Raw genomic sequence first — 27,382 nt, forward strand, 5'->3', positions numbered from 1 at the left:
AATCCGCGCTATTTAATTCCATGCTTCTCTGCATTTCTTATTTTTAATCACTGATAAAAAGATGACACTCACTGTACTCTACGTTGGCTGTGTTTAATGTGTGTGCTTATCCGAACCGTTCCTCATAAAAAGCATAAGTGCAATCCTACGGCGCGATTCGCTCCTTATATATCAAGGATAATCCGCGATATTTACTTCGATGCTTATCTGCATTTCTTATTTCTAATCACTGATAAAAAGATGATACTTTACTTATCGCGGAGTGAGAGAGCATAACTTTTATGTGGGACCTGAATCGTTACGTCAGCAGAACAATCCTTTGCTTGTAGTTAAGCATAGATCCAAATACAGTAGAACAGTGTGCTTTTTGTTCGAAGGAACTCGCGATTTGGTTGGTAATGGTCATTGGTGTTAGTAGGGCATTGCCGACGTCAGCGTGTACGGCTCCTCTCAAATCCCCACGCCCAACCTGGACGCCATAGCAAGCGAAGGGGTGATACTGAACAACTACTACGTGCAGCCACTCTGTTCTCCATCCAGGGGGAGCCTTATGTCTGGACTCTACCCCATCCACACAGGTTGGTGAGGTGTCGCTTCTTCTTATAACCGGCGCATGAAAGCCCTTCATGCAAAGTTGGGAAGCTGATTTTTAATGAAAAGAACCCCATATAAGTGCTCTAATTGTGTCACGATCTTCTACAGCGAACTGCTCTACGATAAAGTAAGGTGTATACCAAAAGAAATTATGAGACCTGCATAGATTCTGCATTTCCGCAGATGTGGCCTATGCAACAAGCACTGGCACGGAGAAAACTCATACGGAGCGGCCGCTCTTCCACAGCACGCAGTTCCCAATTATTTTAGGGGGAACACTTACTGATTGCTAAAACAGCAAACGTGTGTTGTGTTAACAATGCGCTATCAAGCTCCCAGAAAATGGGTGCGGGGAAAAAATAGGCTGTCCAGCTGCCAGAAGATTCAAGAACAACGATCATATTTTCTTACACTTCAGTGCTTTAATCTTCACGCTCAATGTGAGAAACGTTTTTCAAGTTTACTACTCACAGCGAGCATTTCTTGTCGACCATGTCGTTGAACAAGGATGGCTTATTACGCCAGTTATGGTGCGAACTGTACAATGTCCTTTTCACCCGGATATATTGTTACCCGTCATCTTCTGCCAACCGCCACTCAACAATCTGCATGTCGTTGCTCGTGAGAAATAAAAATAACTTGCTCGTCCTCTTTCTTTTTTTCCCTTCCCCTTTATTATGTACCGTGTAGAATAAAGAGGAAACAACCTTTTCCTGCAACTTCGATAGCATTATTCAGTAATAGAATAACCGTGACTACCTCGTATGACTCTCCCAATGAGTCGGTTTCTTCTATCGCCCGCATTGTGGGTCTCGCTTTTTTCCCCCAGGGATTCCACCACAACAGGTTTAATTCCACCACCACAGCGTCAAACAATATATAAAATGCGAAAACTATTTTATAGTAATGAGGCGATGTTTTGCTGGAGCAGAGCGTGGATGTTGTAGAGCAGAAGATTGACCATAGCAAGAAAAATGCACGTCGCTCTTGCAATGATGCCATATCCAGAGCACATTTCAGAAACAATATAATAGATGTGCGTATTTGACATAAAGTGTTTGCAAAACATATCGTGAAGAATTTTTATATCATATACCTTTGCACCGGCGCCGAGACATATGTTCGGTTTCTTCAATTTCTTACCCTTGGGGATCGCAGAAGATCCTTTGCCTGATCAGAGCTTACTTTTAGGCACTTCATGTCGGCGGGACCTCCTGTATCCACAAGTGTTTTATTGCCTGCATCTCGTTCTCGTCCTCTGTTTTTCCAGAACAAAAAATTCCCCGCATTTCCCCGAGGGGAAGAATGTGAAAGTGCGAATGCACGAGTTGAATTTGCGCGGTTCGGTAATGTTCGCGAAAGAGATTTCACACACACACAACTACAAAGAAAGAAAGATGCATTTATTCACAGACACCTATTTGTGTTGTCGTTGTACTTGATTCGAAATTTCGTGTCAGTACTCCTTTAAGAGGGTGCAATAGCCCTTCTCACGCCCAATTCCTGGCCAATCCGCCACGTGGGTATGTGCCATGTCAGCGGCCAGGCAGCGCGCGCCCATCTCTCCCCGTTGCCAAGGTAGACGAGGAGATTCTGGCCAATCCCCCACGTGGGTATGCTATGCGGACATCGCCGGTGGACGCATGTTCAGGGTCGCTTAAGAAGTGGATTCGCACTTAAAACTGAAGAGTGTTCAGTTAAACCATTATTTAGGTTAAGCCACGCCACGTATACAGTACTCCCTCGTTATAACGTAGTCAGCGGGATGGCTAAAATTCCGTTATAAGCAGTGTTTTTATATTTGCGACAACTCGGAAAAGCTACAGGATGTGAGCTTTAATCGCGCCACAGCTGCGCGGAATCAAAGCACAATGTCTTCAGTGAAGAAAAACTTTAAAAAGGGCCTAAAAATGTGCCGTGAGCTTTGCCTGTTTCAAGTTCTCGCCAGGAGCGAGCATCTTCTGCTCCAATTTGTCCAAGAAAAACATGACGCTGTGGTCGCCGTACATAAACGTGACAGTGGCAGTGGCCACTTTTATAGGTGGCGTGCGGGCTTCACGGAACGCCACGAGAGTTTCGCGCTGGAAAGCGCCACAAACTTATAGCTCGAGTTTGAGGTTGCCTTTGTTGAGCTAAAAACAATTCACCGGTCATATAGGTAAAAATGATTCACCGGTTTTCACGGTTGCGCTGAGTGACCGCAACCGTGGAAACCGAACGGCTTTGCGCTAGGGGCTTTGCGTGATCACTGGGCAATTTTCGCTGAGCTGTTGAGCCGTTAAGTTTGCAACACAAGAGTTTTTTGTGCCCTGCTGTCGACGACACTGCTGATTTCATGGAAGGAGACCCGGTGTTCGCACACCATCTCGTCCACCCCATTGCCCAATGTCTAGAAACTAAATTCAATGGCCTTATCCTGCATTTGGACCGTTTGTCTAAAGTAGGATGGGGCGATTTCATCATGACCGGCCCGAGAAAATCGCGGGCAAAACACTAGCTTGCGTTGACCCGCCATCATTGACAGCCTGACTAACCACTGAGTCTCCGCCGCTCGGCGACGCCCCCACTCGCCACTTTACTCTAAGCGGGTCAAGCTCTTCGTGGGGTTCGAGTGATGCGGCCTAAAATGCATGTTCTTGGGTTTGGACCAGAAGAAATTTCAAATAAAGCAATATTTCGAATAAATCGATTTCGTTATAACAAGAGATTAATATATATTTATTGAAATAAACAAGGAACAGAGAGAGACATAGAATAGTCCCTTCATTGACAGAGGTAGGCATGCGGATGCAAAGCACTGGCAAGCCTAGGACTGGGGACGACTATAGTCCACCCGAAACAAACTGCAGCAAAGCCAAGTTTCCTTGGCGATGATGGTGATCGTGGGTGAAGTGAAGAAAAATAAAACGCTTCCCACCATGGTCGCGGAGTCTGGATTTCGAGAGAGTAGCATGGACGTAAAGCATTAGAAAGAAAATACTCCAATCCGCCTAACGAAGACACTGATTCAAATCTTTGGAAAGCCATGGAATTTCCGTACCAGTAAAGCACTAAAGAGCCTAATGAAAACCCTGTAAATCCTGCCGATAAGAAACAGGTGTTTGCTTCTTGGTTGGATCATTTGCTGTTGGATTTTATTTTTCCAAGCTTCGTGCTCCTCATTTGTTGTGGTTTCGATACAGGAGTAGTAGATTTTTATATCCACGCGCTGTGCCCTTTGTTGAAGTTATGAAGAAACTCCTTGCGTCTAGAGAATAGCCAGCAAAATGTGATAGTTATCAAGATTAAAAGCTTCCCAAAGCAAGTTGAAAATCCTCCAAGAATCAGTGAATATTCGTAGGACTACTGGTTTTTTTATGCTGGGGTATAATTTCTATAATGACGAAGTTGCCTGCTAAAAAGATATTTTTTAATGGTGTCACGTGATTTCTACGTGTGCCTTCGACTGCTTTTATTTTCAGGCGTGACATAACAGCAGAGCAGCTACAGTGACTAGATAATGAAGGTGGTAAGAATTCGTATGATTTATAAACTGACTCAAATGTTTTAAAGCATGAAGTACTCACAGCATTTCTGTTGTTTCTGTAATAAAGGGACATATGAAATTCCAAGATACCGTGAAGACAAAGTGCAACGGTGTTTACGTCATAAAAGTGGCGTTTGTTAACTATTTAATTACTGCCTCGAGTACTTTTCCCGACCTACTGAAGCTACAAAATGCGAGATTGGCTAATTTGCCGAGATATAATGTCAGAAGGGATCTCGTAGAATAAACAAGGAAAAGAGATATTCTTGGGAAACTCCACATTGCAGTTCCCATGGTTTAATCGAACAAAACCGGAGGAGCCACTACAACTCGAGTCACCCTTCTTGCCGGTTTTTTTTATTGGCGTATAAAGGATGGATTGAAAGGCTGGTTTAAAAGGTGGTCGTTGAATGGCTACACTTCAAATATTTTTCTTAACTGGATGATTTTGTGGGTGGAAATCAGCACCCTGTTCCAGAGGAAACAGTTCATTCGAACTACGGACCATGAACGTTTTCTCCGAAGTTCCAGCGCACATAATTTTATCACTCCCGATTATAAAAAAAAACATATCCCACGTTTCAAGCAAGTTCAAAATACGCGTTCCCCACACGGCGGTGCGACCACTAAAGGCTGTACGGCGAAGCGTGACAGTGCGTGGCAGCAATTTGAAGAAGTTATAAAAAGACCCCGACTTTATGAGCCAAACCTCCGGCCTATTAAAACATGCCTTCGCGAAATAATTGATTGGGTACAACGCGCTCTTTATGGTGCAGCACATGGTTGGCCATTGTCCTTAAACTGTTCTTAACAGAACGTCTGTCAGTTCTCACGGACATGTGTCAAAGGGTAGGTTGTTCGTTCCACGTGCTCTTGTTTATTGATTAAGGTTAAGTGTGTGGTTTACGAAGAAACCGCTTCTCGTAACCGCGACTGTTCGAATACCACCCAACCTGCAAGATGGTAAATAAGGCGATGGTTATCGTAGATGTTACCCTTCTGTAATTCCCATGGCTGCGGTAACTAAAGCGGCATATATTGGCGGACATCATCACAGCTAATCTGAAGATTTTAGCTTACAATGCGACGACCATAACATGAATCCTGCATTCGGGCACTTGTCTACAGCTGACTAAAAAAGTTTACTACGTGACAGCATGAAGGCGTATAAGTTCCTCATGCATTCACACTGTTAAGGCAGATAAGATAACCCCTCTTTTCTAAAACGAAAGTTCTGGAAGCAGGAAAGAGTAAGGCCACCACGTGTGAGCGACATTTGAACCCAATAGCAACGAGAAGAACTGAACCATCATTTGGGCCTTTGTGGGTTATATTTTTCTAACTACACTAAACTTCTGTGAGAAGAGCTTTCACTCTTGCTCCTTCTTAATTTTGCGCTAACCCCTGTACCAATCTAAACAACAGTTTCAGCAAGAAGCGTAAGAACAGACGAGCGGGACGGGCACCCACCACTTGCCACCAAAGTTCATATCGGCCGTACCTGAACCTGATGGTACACTGTGACAGCCAATACAATATATTTGCCCATTTATCAATACTTTCAATCATATGGGAACGATCAAGTACCCCGAAATAGTAAAACATGTGCGACGAAATCTATCACTATAAATACTTTTACTAAAGAGGTTCGAATTCAACAAATTGGTTAACAGAATGGCAAGTTCGGCGAGTTGGTGTTTATTCATCTTGAAAACAGGCGCAGAAATACGTTGACTAAGAAGAGACAACACTAATGAGTTTATCAGAGGAATGTCTTACAGTCGAACGTGTAGAACTATGCAACGCCTTATACCAATTATCGAACGTCAAAAATGACGGTCGTTGGTATCGGTGTCACCACTAATCGTACGGAAAGTTGCATGATCTGAGCAATGGCTACTACACAGTATAGGTGTGCCTTGGTGACCTGGTGCCCTTGCTCGGCTGCCGAATTTCACCACTGCTTTTCCTTGGCGGGTGTTAAGGATAGCTCAGCGAAGTCGCTCGCAGTTTTGGGTGTTTCCGCCGAATTGGTTTCAAAACTGATGCCAACGATGTAAGCCATTAGAACCGTTGTTTCTTGGGAACTGACAATGCGAAGGGTTTTACGGTAATACAAAATATTTTAAACTGTCTCAAGCTTCACACTACCCTAAGAAGTCGGCCCGTAGAACCAACGACGGGAAGCGAGCTGGTCTTGAATTATGTCGAACTGCAAGAGGAAACGACTCAAAACACTCAAAACACAAACTTCCCGGCCGTGGGGGCCGCTTTTCTGATGGAGGCGAAAAGAAAAACACCTTGTGTACGATATTTCGGAGCACGAAAATATCCCCAGTTGGTCAAAATTACTGCGGAGCCCTCCACTACGGCGCGTTAAACTCCACAATCCATCAATGCAAACACAAAGAGGAGAAGAAGCGCATTGTGTGCCTCGCAGGAGAGTGATGCTATGAACTAGCTATGCCCATAAAACTATGATGGAGCCATTACTCTGTGTGTAATAAATGTTTGCACGACGCCGATAAAAGGGCACACTCTAATTGGAAAGATAAACCGGATACAAAAAAAGAACAACGCCAATTGTATCGTGTTTTATAGCAGGCCCAGTGCAAAGCTGTTTCCTCCAGTTGTAGCGCGAGAGCACTGCGCCGCACCATAATGACGCCAGCTGGCTGCTCTTGCTTGTGGGTGGAAAATATTGACAAGGTATCTATTTCAACGCTAACGAGTATAGAATATCCCGAACAAGTTTTACGTCTTGTTTTTAGGGAGAGCCTTTGGCTTTAAGCTGCATGAACCGTATTGCACCTGTGCACGTGGCATGCGAGCGGAGAGAGGAAACAGAGTGAGTTTGGAAAAAGAGAAAAAATGACGAGCGGCACGGGCACCCACCACTTGCCACCAAAGTTCATATCGGCCGTACCTGAACCTGATGGTACACTGTGACAGCCAATACAATATATTTGCCCATTTATCAATACTTTCAATCATATGGGAACGATCAAGTACCCCGAAAAAGTAAAACATGTGCGACGAAATCTATCACTATAAATACTTCTACTAAAGAGGTTCGAATTGAACAAATTGGTTAACAGAATGGCAAGTTCGGCGAGTTGGTGTTTATTCATCTTGAAAACAGGCGCAGAAATACGTTGACTAAGAAGAGATGGGTCGTCCTGTGTATTTGTCTTATCAGTCAACGTATTTCCGCGCCTCTTTTTAAGATCAAATTGCTTTCATTGAAATCGTTATTTATGTCACAACTGAATTATTCATACTCTGGTCTAGGAGACAGCTAAAGACACGAGTCTCGAGAAAGTGCCCATTTTTTTCAGAAGACTTTAACCTTAATTTATGCTATACCGGGCCATCACTCGACAGCATGCTTTTTCAACCTGCCAATGTACCGCAATATTTTGTGCGTACCAACTGCGGTTATCCTCAGTTGATGAGAACCAACCTAACTGACATCTGATTATGATGATTGTTGTTTTATGGCATAAGGCCATAAAAGGCAACCTATCAAATTATGGGAGCAAGTGGAGTTGACAAGACGTGTGCCAAGGATCACTAATAAATCCCGGGCCATCTCCACTAACGTGAAACCTAGGCAGGGCGAAGCAAGGAGTGTATAAGTGTAATCTTCGCACATTAGCGTTTTCAGCCACAGAGATAAAACCGTAACTTCAAACCGGGGGACTGGCGAAGGATGCAGTGTATAAATGTATTCTTAGCTTATTCCTTCAACACGCTTATTACTTCAACACTTTAGCCTACGGAGATGAAACCATTGGAGGTATGGGTATACAGCTTTGCTGCAAGTTTCGTGTCTTTGAAGCCCGAAGCCTTCTCGCGCGAGCCGCTAGAAAACGCGTGTCCCTGTGTGTTCTTTTGCTGAGCGCCTTTCCAACGGCGCTGAAACGTTCAAGCGCGAGGCGTTGCAAAACGAGTGTTCCGGTGTATCATTTTAGTACGCGTTACGTTCTAGCGCGAGTCCTTCGAAAACGAGTGCCCCGTTGTTTTAGTACCGTGACTACATAAACTACGACGACATGAGACGACGGCGGCATGAGACGTTCAGAGCCCTAGCTTGTAATTAGCTTGTCTTCTAAACCCTAACCGTAGTGACTCCTCGGACAATGTAGGGCATACAAATGCTGCCTTATAATTTTCATTCTCTTTAGAACAGCTTAGAGAGATATGTCTTAGATATTTATTCATGCTCCTTATCAGACCTGCGCATTTATTCCCCTAACTTCCACCTGTAAGAGGTGTTTTCGCTATATATTTGAAAGTTGCGCTTCCCAAAACGTTGATCATTGAAAATTGTGGTGCTGGTGCACTTTCCCTTGTGTGTTTATTTCTGTGTTTTCTTTATTGCCAGAGTGCACGTTTTTCTATATAATCCATGCATAGTCACCTGAGCTTCATTTCCTTGGCCCTTGGGTTAACGGTGTAGTATATTTGATTTTCTGTATGCAATAGCACTGTCATTTTCCCTTTTCGTAAGTCACACAATTTTTGGCTTGCATCGTTGTAAATGCACGCTCCTGTACTCTGTAGCGCACCAAAACATTGTAAATCCCATGAAGCTTGTATTTTTAATACTCACTGCTATTCGGAGCAGGAATAAACAATTCAAATTGAAAATGACTTGAAACTAACAACACGAATAAACTGCGATGCTACCGAGGAAGTGTCTGGGTTCATAATGAAGAAGGGAAGGTTTTATAGCAACGAAACGCGTTGCTAGGACACACCCACGAGCATCGGTGTGTGCCGATGCACGTTATTTTTTACAGTGTAAACCTTCGTAAGGGGGCCTCTTCATAAGGTAGGCATCAGCATGGAGCTGGCCGGCGATATGCTGATAGTGGTGGGGATATTAGTTAAAATAATCTAAGAAACAGTAGCCCTGCAGAAGCAAAGACGCTCGATTTTCTGCGCTTACAGTGACACCATGCGCTGTGTTTTTTACGCTGCACCTCTGTCGGCAATTGTCAAGCTTGCCTTCCACTGGCACAGGAATTTCTCGTTGCAAAAACTTAGTGCTGAGGTTGGTGTTTTACCTTTCACTAGCTCTCTCTTCACCTTAAAGCCCACAGCAAGAATTTCCAAATGTATGCCATTCTTTCCTTATCAGCAGAAAAAAATTCCTCTAGGCATTTGTGCGTCTGCTGATGCTCTTTGAATGCGAAAACGTTATACAACCGTAATCCGCGAATCGGCTAAGAGCCCGTAACAGCGTTGTTATCGTGACCTAATCCCGCTGATTGATGATTTGGGTAGTTACAGTATGTGCGTTGTCGTCGCCTCCAACAGCGAATATGTGAATTGATGGCGCGTTTTGAAGCGCAGTTGCCATCTAAATGGACTGCCATCTTCATCTTGAGTGGTTATTTGGGACTTTTGGTACGTACACAATCAGAATCTTCGTTAGGTAACGTTAGCGTTTCGTTTTCTGTGCATCGAGCAACGTCGCAATCAATTTACAGCAGGCCGCGCACTCTTGTTGATGACCCTAGTACTGTAGTCTCAAGCTTAGAACCCGCGTCAGCGATGCTAAACCCAATGATGACGTCAGACGTCAAGACGCTTATTCCTTCAACAAGCGTGCGTTTGTTCGCTTCTTTTTTTATGCCTTTATGGTTTGTCTTTACGGTTTCTCTTATGCCTTTACGGTAACCAGACAAAAGGCCTTCCGGAACTTTCTTATTGAGGAGGAAATAAATTCAAGGTAGAGGGTTCACTCATTTAAAGAATGTAGTCACAATAAGAAAGATGCCAATTTTATTGCGATCTTCCAAAAAATAAGCGATTTATTAAAGGAACCAGATAAAGCAGTGGCTACTCCCCTGCTTTATGACGTCACAGAATATGGTTTGTCTGATTAGCAGCCACCCGCCTAAGCCGCCACTAAGAAACAAAACTAGAGGTAGCGAGACAAGTGCCAGTTAGTTGGCTCATGGTCGTAAAAATTTGTAAGGGGACCAATAAAGTGCGATGGAGAATTTGAAAACATGTATGACCCAGATGGGCTCTATATACAAACTGTTTATTTCCCCAGAGTTCAAGGAACCTATGTAAAAAACATCACGCAAACATATTTCATAACTAAAGGAACCCGTCAAAGAATGTGATGCCTTTACCAACCAGTGACAAGGATGGTGCGCTTATGCCTTTGTCATTCGCTTTTTTTATGTAATTCGCTTCATAATTGTTTAGTCAGTTTATGGCCGGGTCGCTTCAGTAACATTGTTTTTTTGCGGTAGTGGCTCATACCCGCATCTTTAACACTGGTATTTCGTGTGACCGCCTAAACATGTGAGTACTCCGGTGAGACTGCGGGCCGCTCATTGAAGCATCGGAAAGGCTGTCCGATAAATAAATGGCCACAATTCAGTGGGATATCGTAAACCACGTCGCGTATGCAATCGATGAAACGAGTTGCATGTATCTTTGGACACAGCGCTCTTCTGTGACCCACCTGTTTTCTAATCCTCCATTAGATTCTATTCGCGCTGTTAACATTCCTCATGAGTTCACGATTGGAGTGACGCCTCTTGTTTCCTTTACTTGCATCACTTGAACGTTGAAGTTTTAAATGCCGCTCTTTTCTACTTGTTCCCTTGTTATGTTGCAGCCCTTCAGCATGATATTAAGGATTTTGCCAATATTTCTCGCCTTTTTGATTAAACCGTCTTTTGTGGCCAGAATGAAGCTGAGTGAGCTACCAAGAGCCACCTGGTTCAAATAAAGTTCTATGTTCTCCTCATAGCCTCTTTAGCAGATAGGAATTTATTTTGTAGCTTCCTTACACAAGCACGACACCCTGGTGAAATATAACTCCAGGAAAATTTACCATGCCTTCGCATTTAAACACGCAAGCACACCTAAGTCATCCTTCTGTGCCAATTTCTATGTGGTGTAGCCGCATAGTAGTGGTAAATCATCTTGCGTGTCACTTCGCGTCTCCAGGCTTTCAATTCCGTTCCTTTAACCAATATATTAAATTTCGGGTGAGTGGAGTTTTGGGTCAACAGCAGCTTAGAATGCCGGGTTTTTCTCCTCGTTAGGACATAACGCTTTCCCAAAAATTGCGATTTTGGGTGCAGTATCAACAATGTCGGCGCTCTATTTTTAATCTTTCTGACACCCCTGAAGCTTCTACTCACCTCGAAGGTTTTCTAAACAGACTGGCAACACCTATATATCATAGGGATGGCATTAATTCTCACCATTTTATACTTTGCTTCCTCTAGTACCACGTGGCCATTGCCAACTGTGCCAATCGGATATTTTTTTGGTAATCATTTTAAACGTCGTCCGTTCCCTCAGGCTTCAGACAATTAAATTGTGATTTGCCTTCAGCGTAGCTTTATTTTGAAGGTGTCTTAACAATTCCTAATTTGCCAGTAATTACGGCGAGGTGTTCAAGCACCCCGAGTTTACGTACGAAGCGGCGGATAGACGTGTTGGGTCGTCGGTGGTGTCTATACAGAGAGACTGCTCTTCATAAAAGTCTGCACGTTTATAGCAAACTTGAGATAATCCATGGGATTTTTATGGTACAGATTGTAGCTTGCTAGCGGCGTTACAAAGATTACAACACGTCGATTGCAAGTGCGCGGCCTAACGTGCCGCCAAGAGAAAACGTTTCTTCATTGTTGCGGTTGTGGAAGCAACTGTAATAAAGAAACTATACTTTGAATTTTGTCGTCGATATGGCCGAGGAGGGGTTAGAGTACAATATGTGGGATATGATGCTGGCCGGGACCAGTGCGAGCGCGCTCTCCTTCTGGTGCCTCACATAGTGGCGTAGCTGCGCCTCATCAGGGGTTTACTTGTGCTGTGGTTTGATTGAGCTAGTTGAATAGTACGGATGATTTGCGGTGTCATTTGAATGTCGTGCCAAGGATCTTGATGTTTTAGGAAGTAGTACACATCATTTATGCCTTTGACATTTTTCATTTATTTGCACAACATATGAGCAGTATTCTTTCTTTTGGGCGCTGTCACTTAACATTGGAATATGTGAACAGAACCTTTGCCAGTTTTTAAATTTTGTCGGATAGTTATTTTATTTCAAATACCCCGAAGCGGTTCGTAAAGTTTGTTTCTCGCGCCAAGAAGTTCGGGGGAAGACTTCCTGTCTTCTTACTACACATTGTACTACCAGAAAAGCTGTCCCTGTTCTCTTCATACTAACACTTGTATCAAAATTTATATTTTAAAAAAGGTATGCAACACCGCACGTTATCTCCCATGGAACCAGCTGCCTTACCGCTTCACCTGAAGATTCTTCCCGAACATCTGAAACACTTGGGATACGAAACCCACTGCGTGGGAAAGGTAAGCACCAAGTAAGAGTAAAAGTAAAGGGCCTATCGGCTATAAAAATAAAAATTAGCCAACATCAACATCAAGGGATAGATAACCATTCATGCTTTGTGTCATTACAGATCAATTCAGAAACTCATAACTGTCTCTGCGACTGCTTTTTGAATCTTGCCCAGCAGCTGTTTGATTCACCACATTATAACCAACCATCTCCAAGCATGTTTAGTGACAAAATAAGAAGTTTACTGCAGTACACTGTTGTTATATGGTACTTTCAGGGGAAACGAAATATCGACGTGTTTGTTTTTTCGCTGTATTGGAAAAGAAAAGAAGTGCATGAGACATCGCGTATTCAGCAAATATTATATTCAAATTAATGCTTGGAATCTGCATACGGGAAAGTTCCAGAGTAGAATAAAAATAAATTGTATTGAATATTTTGTAAGCAATAGCTTTACGGCCATACTGTTTAAAGAAGGTGTTTTAGCTTCTATTGCAGCATAGTAATGTTAATCAGTTTTCCGCAATTAAATTGAGGTATGCCAAAAGAGTCCTTTATGATGTAAATGTCTTGGCTGTATTGGGTTTTCGGTGCTGTGGTCTTTCAATCTGTAAGTACAAAGATGTCATTGCTTGTAGGTACAGATGATGCCTTTATTTAAGCAGAAACCTTTCTTGGACCTCCCCAGCCTGAATGTCGGATGCGTTTAAAGGACTTTTTTTCAGGCTTGTTTTGTTCAATAAAGATTGCTTGGGGCAGTTGGGATAGTATTTCCCTTTGAGTCGACTCGATGTCTTAAAGCACTATCGTTTGGAGAACTGTGTGATTTTGCTATTCCGTCTAAATGTTTGACTCCCGACTACCGTAAACCCAGTCTCCTGTACAATATCAGCGGTGCTCAGGCAAAATACTAGCAACTTGGGGTTGAACGGTATCTGTGGGAGTGTGAAGAAATATCACCACGAGAGAAGGTTTCCGCTGGTTAAGAATAATGAACCTCCAAACGGGTTTGCATTACTGAAAATAAAAAATGGGGCTTTTTTATCCGGCATGTTTGCAGTGATGATATAAATAAGAGGGAACACACGAAAGAGCCGGCAAAAAGTAAATGTCTGACCTCTACTTTTATTCTTATTCTCGTTTAAAAAACAACTACAATGCCAAGCACTCCCAGCTTTCCATCACATATTCACCTGTTAGTTCATTAAATAAAGCGTTGCCGGGCCCAACGCAACAACTCGGGTCCGGTGCCCCTCGCGGATTCGGTTGGTATAGGCCCAGTACTACAAATCCTCCTGCGTACACATTTCGGTGCACGCCACCAATTCTCTACTGGCTTTAGTTATAGGGTAGCCATGGGATGCGATGCGATGCTCCTCATTGCCCATGTGTAGGTTCGGGTCTAAAGAACACTAATGTTTAAAAGCGATACTCTTTTTTCGGTTTGCTAAAGGCAAACATTTTGCTCTGTTTATCTTTATGTCTATCCATCCGTCCGTCCGTCTGTCTGTCTGTCCACAAGACCATCTGTACACCCAACCATCTGTCTGTCTGTCTGTCCGTCTGATTGTGTGTCTCTCTGTCTGTCTGCTGTCGTTCTGTCTGTCTGACTGTCTGTCTGTCTTTCTGGCTGCCTGGCTGGCTGGCTGGCTAGCTGGCTGTGCGTCTAAGTGTCGGTATGTATGTAACTGAAGCGTGCAGTATATATAGTGAGGAAGTCCCAAACAATTCAGGCTGCTCTTATGTGGTACAAAATGTTACATTATCCAACGGAAAGGAAACCGTGGGTGTAGGAGGCAAAATACGAGTACATAACCAGTAGTACCAGGCCTCTTAAAATAAAATTTTAATAGGTTTCAGAATAGGCAAAAGTCCCGGGCTATCTCCATTACTGTGAAACCTGGAGGGGGGCGAAGCATGCAGTGTGTAAGTGTATTCTTAGCCCCTTGGCGTTTTCGCCAGCGGAGATGAAATTTTTGCGGGAGTGGAGGTATACAGCTTTGCTGTAAAACTCTCGTGTCTTTCAAGCCTTAAGCTCTCTAACGCGAGGCGTAAACGAGTGTCCCAGTGTTTTTATCACGTGATAGGAAGCACTTCAGCACGAGGCGTAAACAAGTGTCCCGGTGCTCTTTTTCAGTACCCGTTACGAATCGTTCAAGTACGAGGCGTAAACGAGCGCCTGGTGTTTAAGCACCGTGACTACATAAGACGAAGATTACAATGACGAGAGGAGACGCCAACATCCGCAGCCCCTAAGGAACTTCGCCCCTAAAAACTACGCATTAACAACGCAAATGAGAGGGAGATAAACTCAAACAAGTATAAAGATTCCGCACGAGCAGTTCCAATGTAAGCAAAAAGAAAAGAAGAAATAGAAGCAGCACCTTCAAACTAACGTCGCCTTATATTATTCGCAATGGCGGCAGCAGAAAACGGTGAATTAGCCATTTCTCTGTTACTCGCCCTTTTCCTTCACCGCTCGCTATCCTTCGGACGTGCTGCCGGCCTGAGTACCGTCTGCTGGGCAGTGCCACTTCACGAAAACTGTACGGACCAATTTACATTGTTTGTCCGGGCTTCGAAAGATGGTGGTCCGACGCCTCAATGCTTAAGGACCCTAGGGCGCGTAGTTTCTCCGCTGATCTTGTGGTGCGGCGCGCTGCGGCGGTTACGACTCAGGTGTCTCAACTGCTGTCATTAGAAGGCGACTGACGTGACAGGCAAAGTTATGCACGCGTCGCTCTGCCAAGAGACGGCCGTCCCCATCTAGAAAGCGGAAAGTTGCAATTATCTTTGCATAGCCTGAAAAGCATTCATTAGGTGCGAGACAGATGGGAGAGGAAAAGAAGCATTGTTCGGACGGAGAGAAAGGAAAGGCAGTTACTTGTCATTTACGCAGGCAACTATGATTGTTTTTGCGAACGTTGAAAGCAAACCAGCAGGATTTCAGGCAAATTTTTTTCCATCCCGCCAGGAAGAGTATTCCCAAACATACTTACCGAAAAGCGATGAAAGACTCCGGCAATCATATAAGAATTCTGCCGCTCGTAATACACGGGTCCTGAGAGGTTCACGTGGGTATTGCAACAGAAGATAAAGAATACGTTCCTCCCCATTTCATATGTTTCCAGACTTTATTCTGACCGTATATGAAGCGTTGCTCTCTCTCCTGCGTACGTGAGCCCTGTACTAATGCGTGCAATACAGTGTTCCCATTCTGCAACTCCTACTCGTTTGTAATAACAGCGCCAGTAACAGCAATCATATTCCTTGTCTGATGAGGTGCTTTCATGTACGTGGCTATATCTACGACGGGTACTGCGTTAACTGCTTATGCGGTAAGAATATGTGTTTTAAGGTTTCGCTTGAGTGCTTTGTTTTACGTGAGACGCGTGCTTTTTCCCACTGAAATAAAAAACGCTGCTAACAGGCTTTTCCCTCTTTTCAGTGGGGCATAGGACATTACACTGTCAACCACACCCCTACCCACCGGGGCTTCGATACATTCTATGGAACCTACATTGGACCTGTTGATTACTATACACACGAAATGGAATTGGTAAGTACACGTGAATCGCATTTGGGGTATCACCAAATGAGGCGTTTCGGAAAAAACATTTCACCGGAACGGAGCTTTAGTAATGTTGTGTCAGAAGTATTCCCACCTTTTAAAGGGACAATAAAGATTGGAAACAAGTTCACCTATATCGGTGGCTACGATGCCGAGAATGCAAAAACTCCACTCTCGCAACCGGCAGTGTTTAACGGGGGAGAAAGTGCCAGAAACGTAGACACAGGTGTCCACGCCCCGTAAGCCTTTGGGTACTACGGTTTGTGACGTCACAAAGGGTAAGAACGGCGAGAGCACCTTGGATAAGCTTCTATAAGTGTTTTCTTGAAATACACAGTTACGAAGTGGTTGAGCGAATGAAAAATTCCAAGACATGAAGGTAGCGAGGCTGAACGCAACCTTCACAACCATCACGCAAGTTTAGAATCCACGATTGCAGCCGATTTGTTTCTTCTTTGCTGCCGCAACGGCCGTTACTCCGTCGTTGTTGGCGTTATTGTGAGCTCCGTTCATTCTATTCGAAGTGATTATCCTTGGACATTACCTTTGGGGGTGGGGGCGGGGGTGTACGCTATGACGTGTCGTTCTCGTTCCGAGCAAGTGTTGCTATGATTCCGGCGGACGCTGGAGTTTGTTTCCTGCATACCCTGACCAATTCTTTTAAGTGGGTATGCTTAGGCTAACAAACGCACGCCGGCCACACAGGGCCGTCGCCGCGAGGCTAGCAAACACGAGCGCTAGCAATTCACCTGCCGAGAGGCAGCCGCGCGGCCCGCGCGCTCACTTCCGCGAGCTCCGAGATTTCTCGGTATTTTTAACTGCCGGCAAGAATAAGTACGATTTGGTAAACAGCTTTCCTGTTAATATATGTAAATAAATGCTTTCCTTGAGCAAATGTAATAGAAAAAACAGGCTAAAGCTTTGATACTTTGCGAGACAGGCTGCTTTCCTCACGGTGAACAGCTTTCCTGTTAATGTATGTAAATAAATGCTTTTCTTGAGCAAATGTAATAAAAAAGTCCCGCGCCTGCCCGTCAGGGGAACATGAGTAAATGCAGTGCATTAGGGGTCGTTAACGCCGCGTAAAGTCGCGTTAGGGTGGGTAGTATGGTCGTAGTTGCGTTGGTGTTGGTTTGGGGTAGAGAGCGGAGAGTAAAGTCGCGTTAGGGTGGAGCGAGCGTCAACCAAGGAAGGAAGGAGCAACGCAGTGACTGAAGCACGAGCGACCGCTAGCCGCTTTATATTTGCAGCGCGCGCAGTAGAGGGAGAACAGTACGGGGGGGAGAGTGCGCATGCGCAAGCAGCGCGCCCTTCCACGCCCAACCGCGCTGCTATCACGCACCTGTTACGCCGAGACCGCGACGGAGCGAACGGGCTGACTATGACGCATGCGCGCGCCAGCTGCTGTTGAGAGAGAGGAGGGAAGGAGGAGAGGCGAACCTGCTGCGGACGCGGAGCTGTGGACGGTGTCTGACGCAGGAAGAGGCGAGGCTAAGAAATGCTCTGCATTTAAAAACAGGCTAAAGCTTTGATCCTTTGCGAGACAGGCTGCTTTCCTCACGCTTCACTAGACCACCATGGTTTCACTTTTGTTTTGGAACAAGCATTGGTTCGCAATTAGCGACGTCATTAACCTACTACGGCTACTCCCGAGCTTCTGCAAGCAATACCCTCGGCAGGAAGCTGCAGAAACTACATGTGGTTAAGCGATCCGCCGGTCGGTCTCCGTGCGCGGATATCGCTATCGGTAAAGAGTGCCTGGAGCCGTTTGGAAACTTATCGCTCGTAAACGGTACAGGGTACTTACTGCGAGTGTTTATCCGACCGATCCGACCTAGTTATCTTATGTTCGGCGTGACCCGCTGAAGATAAACATCACATAAATGCGTGTGTTGCTTGGCTCTACATTTCGTTTTATGTTTAGGCCCGGGAGACGACGGCCCCAGAGGACTACTCGACACGGCTGCCGTGAAGAGAGTGCTTATTTTGAGCTACGTTCGAGAGACAGAAGCAATATGAGATTGCCATGATAGCGACGAGGGGAATTGAAGGCGGCCGCCTCAACAGTGCGCCGGGCAGTCGCGCTTGCAAGACATTTAAAACGGTTGTTGTCGCTACAGAAAAACTCCCACCTCCCCTCGCGAGAACCCCTGTGTAGATGCGACGCATAGGCGGGGCGGCGAAGGGACCGCGTTTTATAGCGCGCATAACGTTGAGGGGACTGCGTAAGCCGGTCCCAGTCGATGACGACGTGGCCGTACTTGTAAAGCGGCGTGGACTCTAGGTGTTTGAGCCAAGCGTGGATGTTGCTTCGCCGGAGAATGGCACACTGGTTATATGCGCAGCGCGCCCGAAGAGAGGAAACCGCGGAAGAGAGAGTACTGCACATGCGCTGGCCCCAGCGCGTCTGCCGCGGCTATGACGCAACGTGCCGCGGCTGTGACGCAACACAATCCAACACAATGCACTTTAACTCTTTCGTTACCGCGGGAAATTGACCAATTTTGAGAGGTCAAACAAAATATTTTTTTGTGGTATACATATTGGTTAGGCATACATTGCAGTGACATAAAATGCAGATTATTCCACGCGCTTTCCAATGACACCAATTTTAATAATGTTTTCCTAAATAATGATTGCGAAAAAAATTATTGAATTCGAAATTTTTGTCCACGCGTGGAAGAAAATAAGAAAAAAGTACTAAGTTGTGTATAATAAACGACCAGGAGTAGAAAAAATTTAGAATATACATTTTGTAGGTTGACATATCAAAAACCCTTCCTAGAAAAAAAATTGAGTTGCGCAGTACAATTTGTCAGATATAAAAAAAAATGTTAGCCTGCATGGTGCCCGTGCCATGTGGTGAAGCCCAACCAGTATTTCAAATTTTGCTATTTTGGATGGTTCTCTAGAAGAAATCTGGTGGTTTCACATTATTAAAGGCCCAAATTAGCCTGCACGTGATGTAAAAACACCTTGTCAATGATTATGACCGGCACAATATTGAAGGCAAGCAAGCGATGTGTTAAAATCCGCTTGGAGTTGAGAACCAAACTCTTTGGTGGATAAGTTTCATTTGCGGTTTATTATCATGTTCTGACTCGCTATGGTAGCCCTGCTTGCAGGAATAGGGTACGATGCGCTAGAATCATGCCCAGCAAGCTTTCACCAAGCCGCCGTCGGGCTGTGAAGCGAGTTCAGCACTACGAGCCTACTACATGGCAGCGCCACCTAACAATTTTGGAAAGAAACAAATACAAGGCTGTTGGAGACTTCGTCAGAATAGGCAGTACTACTAAGAAGCGACACTAGACCTCCGGAAATACCCTCGTGTGAAACCGAAACTGGCCGGTGAACAGCTGGCGGTGTTCAAGGCCAATTGGAAGCGTTCTCCTCGTCTGAACTGATACCCGACGACATGGTGTTACCGTTTGACTTTCAGCGGAAGCTCTTATCGCAGAAGCAAGCCGTAGATAAATTGGAAGCGCGAGCGGAATGCTTGTTTTGAGGAGCAGTAGCGGGCAACGGAGGCACCATGGCAAATGAGCTTGTAGTTGGTTAACTGCGTAGTAGCGCCAAACATGAATTTCGCAATGCAAAAACGAAACCGAAACTGCTGGAAACTGGTTTAAAATGGCAGGCACACTGGCTAGACATGCGGGGGACCATCAGAAATAAGCTTTGGGGGAATAAAGCTGCCGTTTGCCCGAACCAAAGATCATTAGTGAATAGCTGGGGCCATTTTCAAGTAATTATCACCTCTCAACGCTGTCGGAGTACAAAGCTGACCGCATTATTTGGTATTTGACTTGCCAGGAGCCTTTTGACAAAAAAATATTATGGTAATGCAACCTAACCACGATCTGCATCCTTTTTTCTCAAGTGCAGCAGCCACGCCCCCTTCCTCAAAAACACACGCACCACAGCTCGCAAAAAACGCTGCCAAAAATCTCAACGTCGCCGGAGCGGGAAAATTTCAATTGATTATAAAAGGACAGTGCCTAGACTAACTACTGACCGCATTAGGTGTACGAGAAACGACTACAACATGTTGAAAATAGGCAATATAAATCATCGATCACCGGTGATCGATTTGAATAGGCGTGGTAACGAAAGAGTTAATCCAATCCAATCCAAATCGAATCAAAGCCAAGCCAAGCCAAGCCAAGCGAATCCAATCCAATCCAATCGAATCCTATCCAATGCCCCTCGCGAGAGAGTGTTCGCTATCGGAGAGGAGAGGGGGTGAGCGGCGGAGAGCGCAGCTGGCGCGGTGAGGAGAATGGGGGAGGGGTGGACAACGCCGACAACGACGATGACGACGAAGACAACGACGACGACTCCGGAGGGACAAGGCGAGTGAATCAGATGCTCTGCATCTAAAAGGCTTCGCTGATGGCCACGCTCGACGGGGTAGGATTGGCCGGTGTAGGCGGGGACCCCGGCCGCTCCAGCACTTAAAAGCATTTCTCGTTCCATCAGTGACAAATCCTAAAAACCCAAGCCAGCGTCTTCTACCCGACAAACGTTGTCATAGTCGGTCATGGCTTAGAAAATTAAAAGTTACCGTTGCCATCGAGAGAGCGTGAAGCACCCACAGTTCAGGATCTATACCACACCGGTGCCCCGCTCCGACTTTATGGCGCAATGGGTACGTGATGGAAGAACGAAAAGGAACTGGGATACAGAAATTCAAGCTATATTTTTTTATTTCTGAGCAAATTACGCATCTTTGTTCGTCGAACAAAAGGCAACAGAGCTACGAAACGTATGATGTTTCAGTTTAGGTAAAACTTTGTTCAGCCTTTAGAGTCCCTGTAAAGAGGGTCCAGCACTTGTGCTACGTTGTAGTGGACCTAAGAAAGGGTGGCTGATGTCTTTACTCATCACGTTATGTTATGAATATGCAAGAACGTTAAAAGGGCAGCAGCCAATTTTCTATATGCTTGGCCTAAACTTCTGTTTTTTGCGTTGTTGGCTGGTCCTAGCACATCACTATACTCACATGTAGCTTATGCGTTATATACAGCAAGTTATCGGCCACCATTTCTCACTACTCTCTGCACCGTATGAAGAAATTTCAAACACTTTTATATAAAAATTGTCGCTTCACCGCTACAATAAAAACTGTGAGCGTAAACTTTGGAGAACCTCACTGAATTACTAGCACACAGTCGTGTGACTACACAAATTCCTTCAAAAATTCTGCACATTACTAAACATTCACACAATGGTATTGCAATACGAACACTGTCAGCATCACCGGCTGGTACCTGATTAACCTGGCTTGTTTAGCGCTATATCATATTTTCACGCCCATGAAAATGCTCTTATGGGTGTGCAGGGGGGCCACCGTGGACTCGACTTCTGGGAAAACGATCAACCATTGGCATCTGTACGTGGCCGATACCTGACAACGCTTTTCGAAGAGCGAGCCGAACACATCATAGCGAACAGAAACACTTCAAAGGTGAGGAAATTGCGCTATTACGAGTACTTCTAATCGGCCGGTTACGTTTCACTGCATGCGGTGTCATACACACAATGTCGTCACAGGGGTTATTTATAGAAACAAACGGAATTATCAGAACAACAGACTCTACACCATAAAAAACGGGTTCTACATGCAGAATTTATTGTCATAAATGCTAAACGTATGTGCGTTAGTGAGTGACACACCCTAAAGGACCTGGTTTTCCCGACGGGCCCCAACTCCATTCTGGCTTCCTGCCTTCCTATTTGTCCTGGCCTTCCTCGAAAAGGTGAACCTTATACAACGGCTGTATCCCAATGCCAGCAGGTCAGCCGTACGCGCTCATTATCTCTTTCTTTCTCTCCCTCTTTCTTTGTGCCCATTTGTTCTCACCTACCACCTTTCACTCCCCTCTCCCTTCCCCCATGCTGGTTGTATACTGGTGAACTCCAAAATGAGTTTAAAATATCCACAGTCCACTTATTTTCCACTTTCTATATCAATAAATAACTTGCACTCACAAGCATACGAGGGAGCGTCCGAGCATATTGTTCTAGAAAGGCTGTTAAACGTATTAACCATGAGGACCACGGCTATGGCCATTAGCTGCGGAAGACACACGAAGAGATACACGACAGCTACAGCGTATATCAGGCGTTTTTTTTTTTCAGGACATCATGACGCACGAAAATCACGACTTAAAAGGTCTTATCTTTTGAGCTTTGTAAGAAACCGAAGATAATCTATCACTTCAGGACCTGGAGCTGCACTGCCAATGTGATTTTTTGATGGTGGATGGTTGCGCCATGGAGCTAAATAACATTGGCTTATGTCTCCGGATCTCCGATAGCTTAGACGCAGAGCACAGGGATGATTCCCAAAACCCAGCAGAATGACCACTTTAAAGAGAGGAGCTCTCCTAGGGTTGGCCCTGACGGCGTCGTTGCTTGTATCGCACTTTCCGGAACAGGTTTCTCCGCAGCGCAAAAAGCAGTTTATTTATTCGGGCTTTGATGTGAAAAAATAAAATGTGATCATTGCGATTTTGGGACTGAGATTTTTTTCTGCACTAGACATTGTTTTTTACAGTTTGAAGTACCAATCAGTTTGCGCCGTTTTTTCAAGCCAAAAACCTTACTCCTCCACGCAGCCACTGTTTCTGCTGTTAGCCCACCAAGCGACGCACGGGGTCCCGGGTAAGACACCCGCTGCTCCACGGAAAAACATCGACAAGTTTTTCTACATTAGAGATGAAAAGAGGAGGGCTTACGCCGGTAAGTGGGCTTCGTTCCTTTCTTGTTGGTGTAATAATTTCTCTCACTAACTCAAATTGTTAAAAGATTGGATGTTTATAAAAACAGGATGAAATAGTGGGTGGTTTGAACCGCTTCGTGACTAAACACACGTGTTCCACCCATGTCATAAAACCGTATTTTTTCAGTTCACTTACACAACTTATCCGGCCCCCGAGTTGTCCCCGTTGCATTGACGTTTGCATTTGCACTGATAATGTCACTTTACTATGCCACCGGCAGTGATTACAACAGAAGTAAACAATATTTCTTCAGAAAAAATGTCACAAAGTAACACCGTGGAAATTGCTGCGCACATTTATGCAATTTCCAAGTACTGATCAACATTTCACTTTATTTTTGGGTTTGTAAGAATGATGTCTTTTCCTGTGACGCTTTGAAACGCTTCAGATGTAGGTCTTGTATTCTTTGACCGAAATTATTATTGGTGTTAATGCTCCGATGAAAGAATTGCGATGCGCTGCTTGTTATGAGTTTTGTTACAGTTGCGTTACAGTCACGCGCCCCATCTGGATAATCCTTTAAGTGGTCGATTACCTTTTTTAAAAAGCTGACATTCCTATACCCTCTCCAATGACTCATCTAAAAGAAACTTACAGTCCCATGTCTGTAGCGAATGACGGTTTTTGCAGTGGCAATTGCTTCATACTCTCTTGTTATTTTTATAGCCGAATTTGCTGTTTTGTGACTGAAATGTAAATGTATATTTGTACATTGTAGAATTATATTTTCTATCTTGTGTTTTAAAGCAAAGCTTTCTGCGTCTTACTGATGGCGTGCGTACTCGAAAACGCACTGCAGGATGTCGAGCTTTCCCTGACATTGATGATGATCGCGGGTGAAGTGTAGCAAAATTATTACACTTCGTTGCGAAGCTTGGCAACAGTTCCGCTAGGCGATATTCGGAACGTTGATGAGCAGCAGAGGGAGGCCGTGACGCAAGAGCGCGATGGCCAACGCATATAGGCCTAAAGTCACAGTCTGAGGTGAATATCGACAGCTGTTACTCACAGCTCGTGGTGTGATGAAAATAACGTTGCTACACATGCGGCAAGGCTTACCCGAAGGAGGATAGGTATTACTTCGCATTTCCAGGTTCGGGACGTTATACCAGTCATAAAATTTCCTTGTTTAACACCTTGAACTAGCACCTACTCAAAAAAGTACTTAGCCTACACCAAGCAGCCGGTAGCGATTCATGCCGTAGACCCTTAACCCAAACGTCAGGCCTACAAAGGTGATACTGGAGAGTTGCCGCGGTAATTATAAAAAAGTGCTCTACACTAGAAAACTGGTTGGTAGCTTGAGAGCAGCACATACTCGCCGTGTAGGATTGCCCGACTAAGAAAACCGTCAAAAGAAAGCTTCGCTTTCAACAACCGTCGTCTTTTCACTGAGGGGTGCGATATTTTTTATTTTCTTTCTCCAGTGTTCAACAAGACGAGCTTTACGGTCTAGTAGGCCCATCGGTTGTTTACTGGAACCAAATAAAATCCTGTCTATCTATCCATTACTTGTATTGTGGGCAATGAAGGCGGAGATGCGATACACAAATATCTGACGTCATGAATTTAGGAGCTTAAGGCACAATTGGTGCAGCTAGGCAACTTTTGAATAAACCGGTAAATCACAATCCGTTTCAAAAGTCACATTCAATTCCACGCCTGCTGGTGATTCAATATGCACGTTTATGTACACTGCACTCTACAAAAGTTGGCACAGCTGGCTTTAGTGCTGCAACGACAGAGAAACAGTGGAACTGCGTCCCCTCTTCTTTCGTCGGAGACCCAGCTGTCGCACCTCGGGTGGATTTACCAACTTGGCCATGAAAGTTCTCCATTACTGTCGGGCCCGGATCTTTCTGGCCGCAGCCTTTCACATATCTCCCAAAGTGGACTACATCAACACCTTAGCTAAAACCCACGGTAACCGGGTTTGCAAACTTGGAGTCTGTAGCGCGAACTCTCCACTTTTCACGCATGAAGCACGTGATCTCGCGAGTAGAAGAGCACGCGACAGGTTCCGCCACGTATGCTGGGAAGAGTGTTCTCGGAGGTGTAGCTTGCCGACGCCGGCTGCTCCTCACTAGGCGCACGGTCAATTGCGCTTGATCTTTTTTGTTTGTAATTTTTCTGGAACGCTTTATGGCGGGACTAAATGCCTAAACAGCTGTCCTGGAAAACGCCTGATGGCAAAAAAAGGCTTTGGATTTCCACTGACGTTTGCATAATACCATTGATGTCGAGCGCACAAATCAGTTCACTAGAATTTACAACAAATTTTTTCTCCAAATCGCACATTCGCCATTTTTCTAAGTTTCTATGGACATTATATTTGCAAAGCTTTGGATTTGCAGTGACGGTTGGAACCACTATAAAACTAATGCTGTCCACAGAAAAAAGCAGTTCACTCTAGTTTACAATAAATTGTTGCTGCTGCTGCGACATGCACATTCCCACTTTTCCCCAAGTTTCTTGTAGAAATTATAGTTTTATTCACATGATGTCGTTATTGCAAGACAAAAAGATACGGTCTTGTTCTTAGTACCTGTCACCTTTCTTGAACAGCAATAATTACCAGTATGATCATTGGAAACTTCTTCACGTATCAATACAGACCTAAACGTTTCTGGAGCAGTCTCACCCAGAGCTCTAGTCCTATAACGAATAAGCATCCGTTTGCACAAAAGCCATGTTAAGGAGATTAAGGAAGCCAGTTAATGTCTGTGCAAAGGAAGTTGAAAAAATTTTTCATGCTATAAATTGTAACAATGCAATTGCCTGTCTTCAATTCGGTCGCATAAATATACCAAAACCAAAGAAAAACTTGTATACGTCGATGGCGCCCTTCTTCAAATATGCAAACGTTGTTTGTAATACTCACACCACAACCGAAAAGAAACAGCCTTGAGCAAAGCCAACAGAATTAATTTTGGTTTATTTACCCGCATATGGAAGACACGCTTCAGAAACTAAACTCTGCGACACGCCTATCCTTCCTGCATTAGAGTCCCATAGAACGTTACACAGCTTACAGTTGCAGTATATTGCAGTAATTGAAGCCTTTCATTTCAACAATTCAATTCAATTTGAATTAAACTTCAATGCAGGAGATTATTAAATCGCAATAAACAAGGAATGCGCAAACCGAAACTATTTGATAGCCCCATACGCAAACAAATTCTCTTCGATATTCTTTTCTTCCGCAAGCGATTGTCTGGTTTGAATAAACTTCCGCATGATGCAGCAAAAAATGCATGGACAGACACACCCAGTTCAGACGTCGCTGCCTACATTTACTAAACACTGCCGGGGCGAGTGTACGGGATTCCAATTAATACATTTGTTGTGCTGTACGGGTTAGGGATGTGTCATGGCGCTCAATTGTATGTTGAATTCACATCGGTTGCAGTCTGGCGGCCCAAGTATAGTACATGTTTCGCGCAGTCCTGTTATTATGACCGGTTTTGTCGATATTAAAAACACAATAGTATTCCTTCGGATATTTACACGCAAATATTTTCGCCTGTATGTCAGCTGTAAGCCTGTTGGTCTGTTCTGCCATTCTGTCTGTCAGTGCCTCGTTTCAGTTGCCCGTTAAAAAGTTTGAAGAACACCTGAGGCAAACATTCCGAAACTACTAAATCTGTTTGTATGCTTGATACTAGTCTACATTGTAATGCAAAAGAAAAGAAAGAAGGCTTATTTGAAGCAAAACACAAAAACATAGCTTATGCATGTACCGCTCTCTTAAGTAAAAATAGTCGAGGACGTAATTTTTGAGAGAGAGAGAGAGAGAGAGAGAGAGAGACAACTTTATTACGCAATAATGCGAGAGTGGTTCCTCAGTCCAGGAGCCCATGTCCTGTCCAGGCTGCCGTAGCCCTGACCACAAGCAAGAGCAGGTCCTCAGGTCGACAGCTGGACAGCAGTATGTACCACTGCTCAGGGGAAGGGGACGGGTTCAGGGACGCAAGGTCCGAGTTTTTTGTGCAGTCGAATAATATGTGTGTCAGAGTTCCTGGTTCGTGGCAGAATTTACACTTATCAGAGTACTCTGTGGGAAAGAGTAAATGCATACGGATGGGGTGCGGAAAAGTACCTCCTTGAATTTGTCTGGGTGTGGTTTCTTGACTTTTGTTCAAAGGTGTGTGAGGACTGGGGAACGTCGGCGTCGTGGTTCTGTAGTATTGCGTGATTTCTTGGTAGGTGAGGAGAGGTGCGGAAACAGCCCCGGTCTCAGCGGCTCGGTGAGTGACGTCTCGAGCCTGTTGATGAGCAAAATTTTCGCCCGTCAGTGCAGAGTGGGCGGGAGTCCACACAATGTCCACCCGACGGGTAGGCGGAAGTCGGCATGTGGCGGGGGCCACCCGTCCCGACAAGAGCCTGCGGCAGGCGGCTTGCGAATCCGTCAATATAATCTTGGAGGTGGTTTGGGTAAGGGCGAGCGCAATAGCTAATTCTTCAGAGTCCAGGGAGGAAGTTGTCCTAATTGAAGCGGTGGTGATGAGGGCGTTCTTAGATGTTACCACTGCCACCATAGTTTGGTTAACTGGGTAACT

General features: G+C 44.8%; 1 protein-coding gene across 1 annotated transcript in view; it reads left to right on the forward strand.

Annotated features, from left to right (window-relative positions):
* Nucleotides 1–27,382, forward strand: part of LOC144143440 (arylsulfatase I-like) — a 37,938-nt gene that overhangs the window by 275 nt on the left and 10,281 nt on the right. The window contains exons 2-6 of the mRNA XM_077675195.1: nucleotides 419–578; nucleotides 12,363–12,475; nucleotides 15,913–16,023; nucleotides 21,380–21,505; nucleotides 22,659–22,782. Coding sequence (XP_077531321.1) covers nucleotides 419–578; nucleotides 12,363–12,475; nucleotides 15,913–16,023; nucleotides 21,380–21,505; nucleotides 22,659–22,782 — 634 coding nt within the window. The remainder of the gene's footprint in view (nucleotides 1–418; nucleotides 579–12,362; nucleotides 12,476–15,912; nucleotides 16,024–21,379; nucleotides 21,506–22,658; nucleotides 22,783–27,382) is intronic.

Source organism: Haemaphysalis longicornis, unplaced genomic scaffold, assembly GCF_048455015.1.
Source record: "Haemaphysalis longicornis isolate Haplotype H1 unplaced genomic scaffold, Haemaphysalis longicornis Haplotype H1 scaffold_6, whole genome shotgun sequence".
In the NCBI taxonomy this organism is placed as follows: domain Eukaryota; kingdom Metazoa; phylum Arthropoda; class Arachnida; order Ixodida; family Ixodidae; genus Haemaphysalis; species Haemaphysalis longicornis.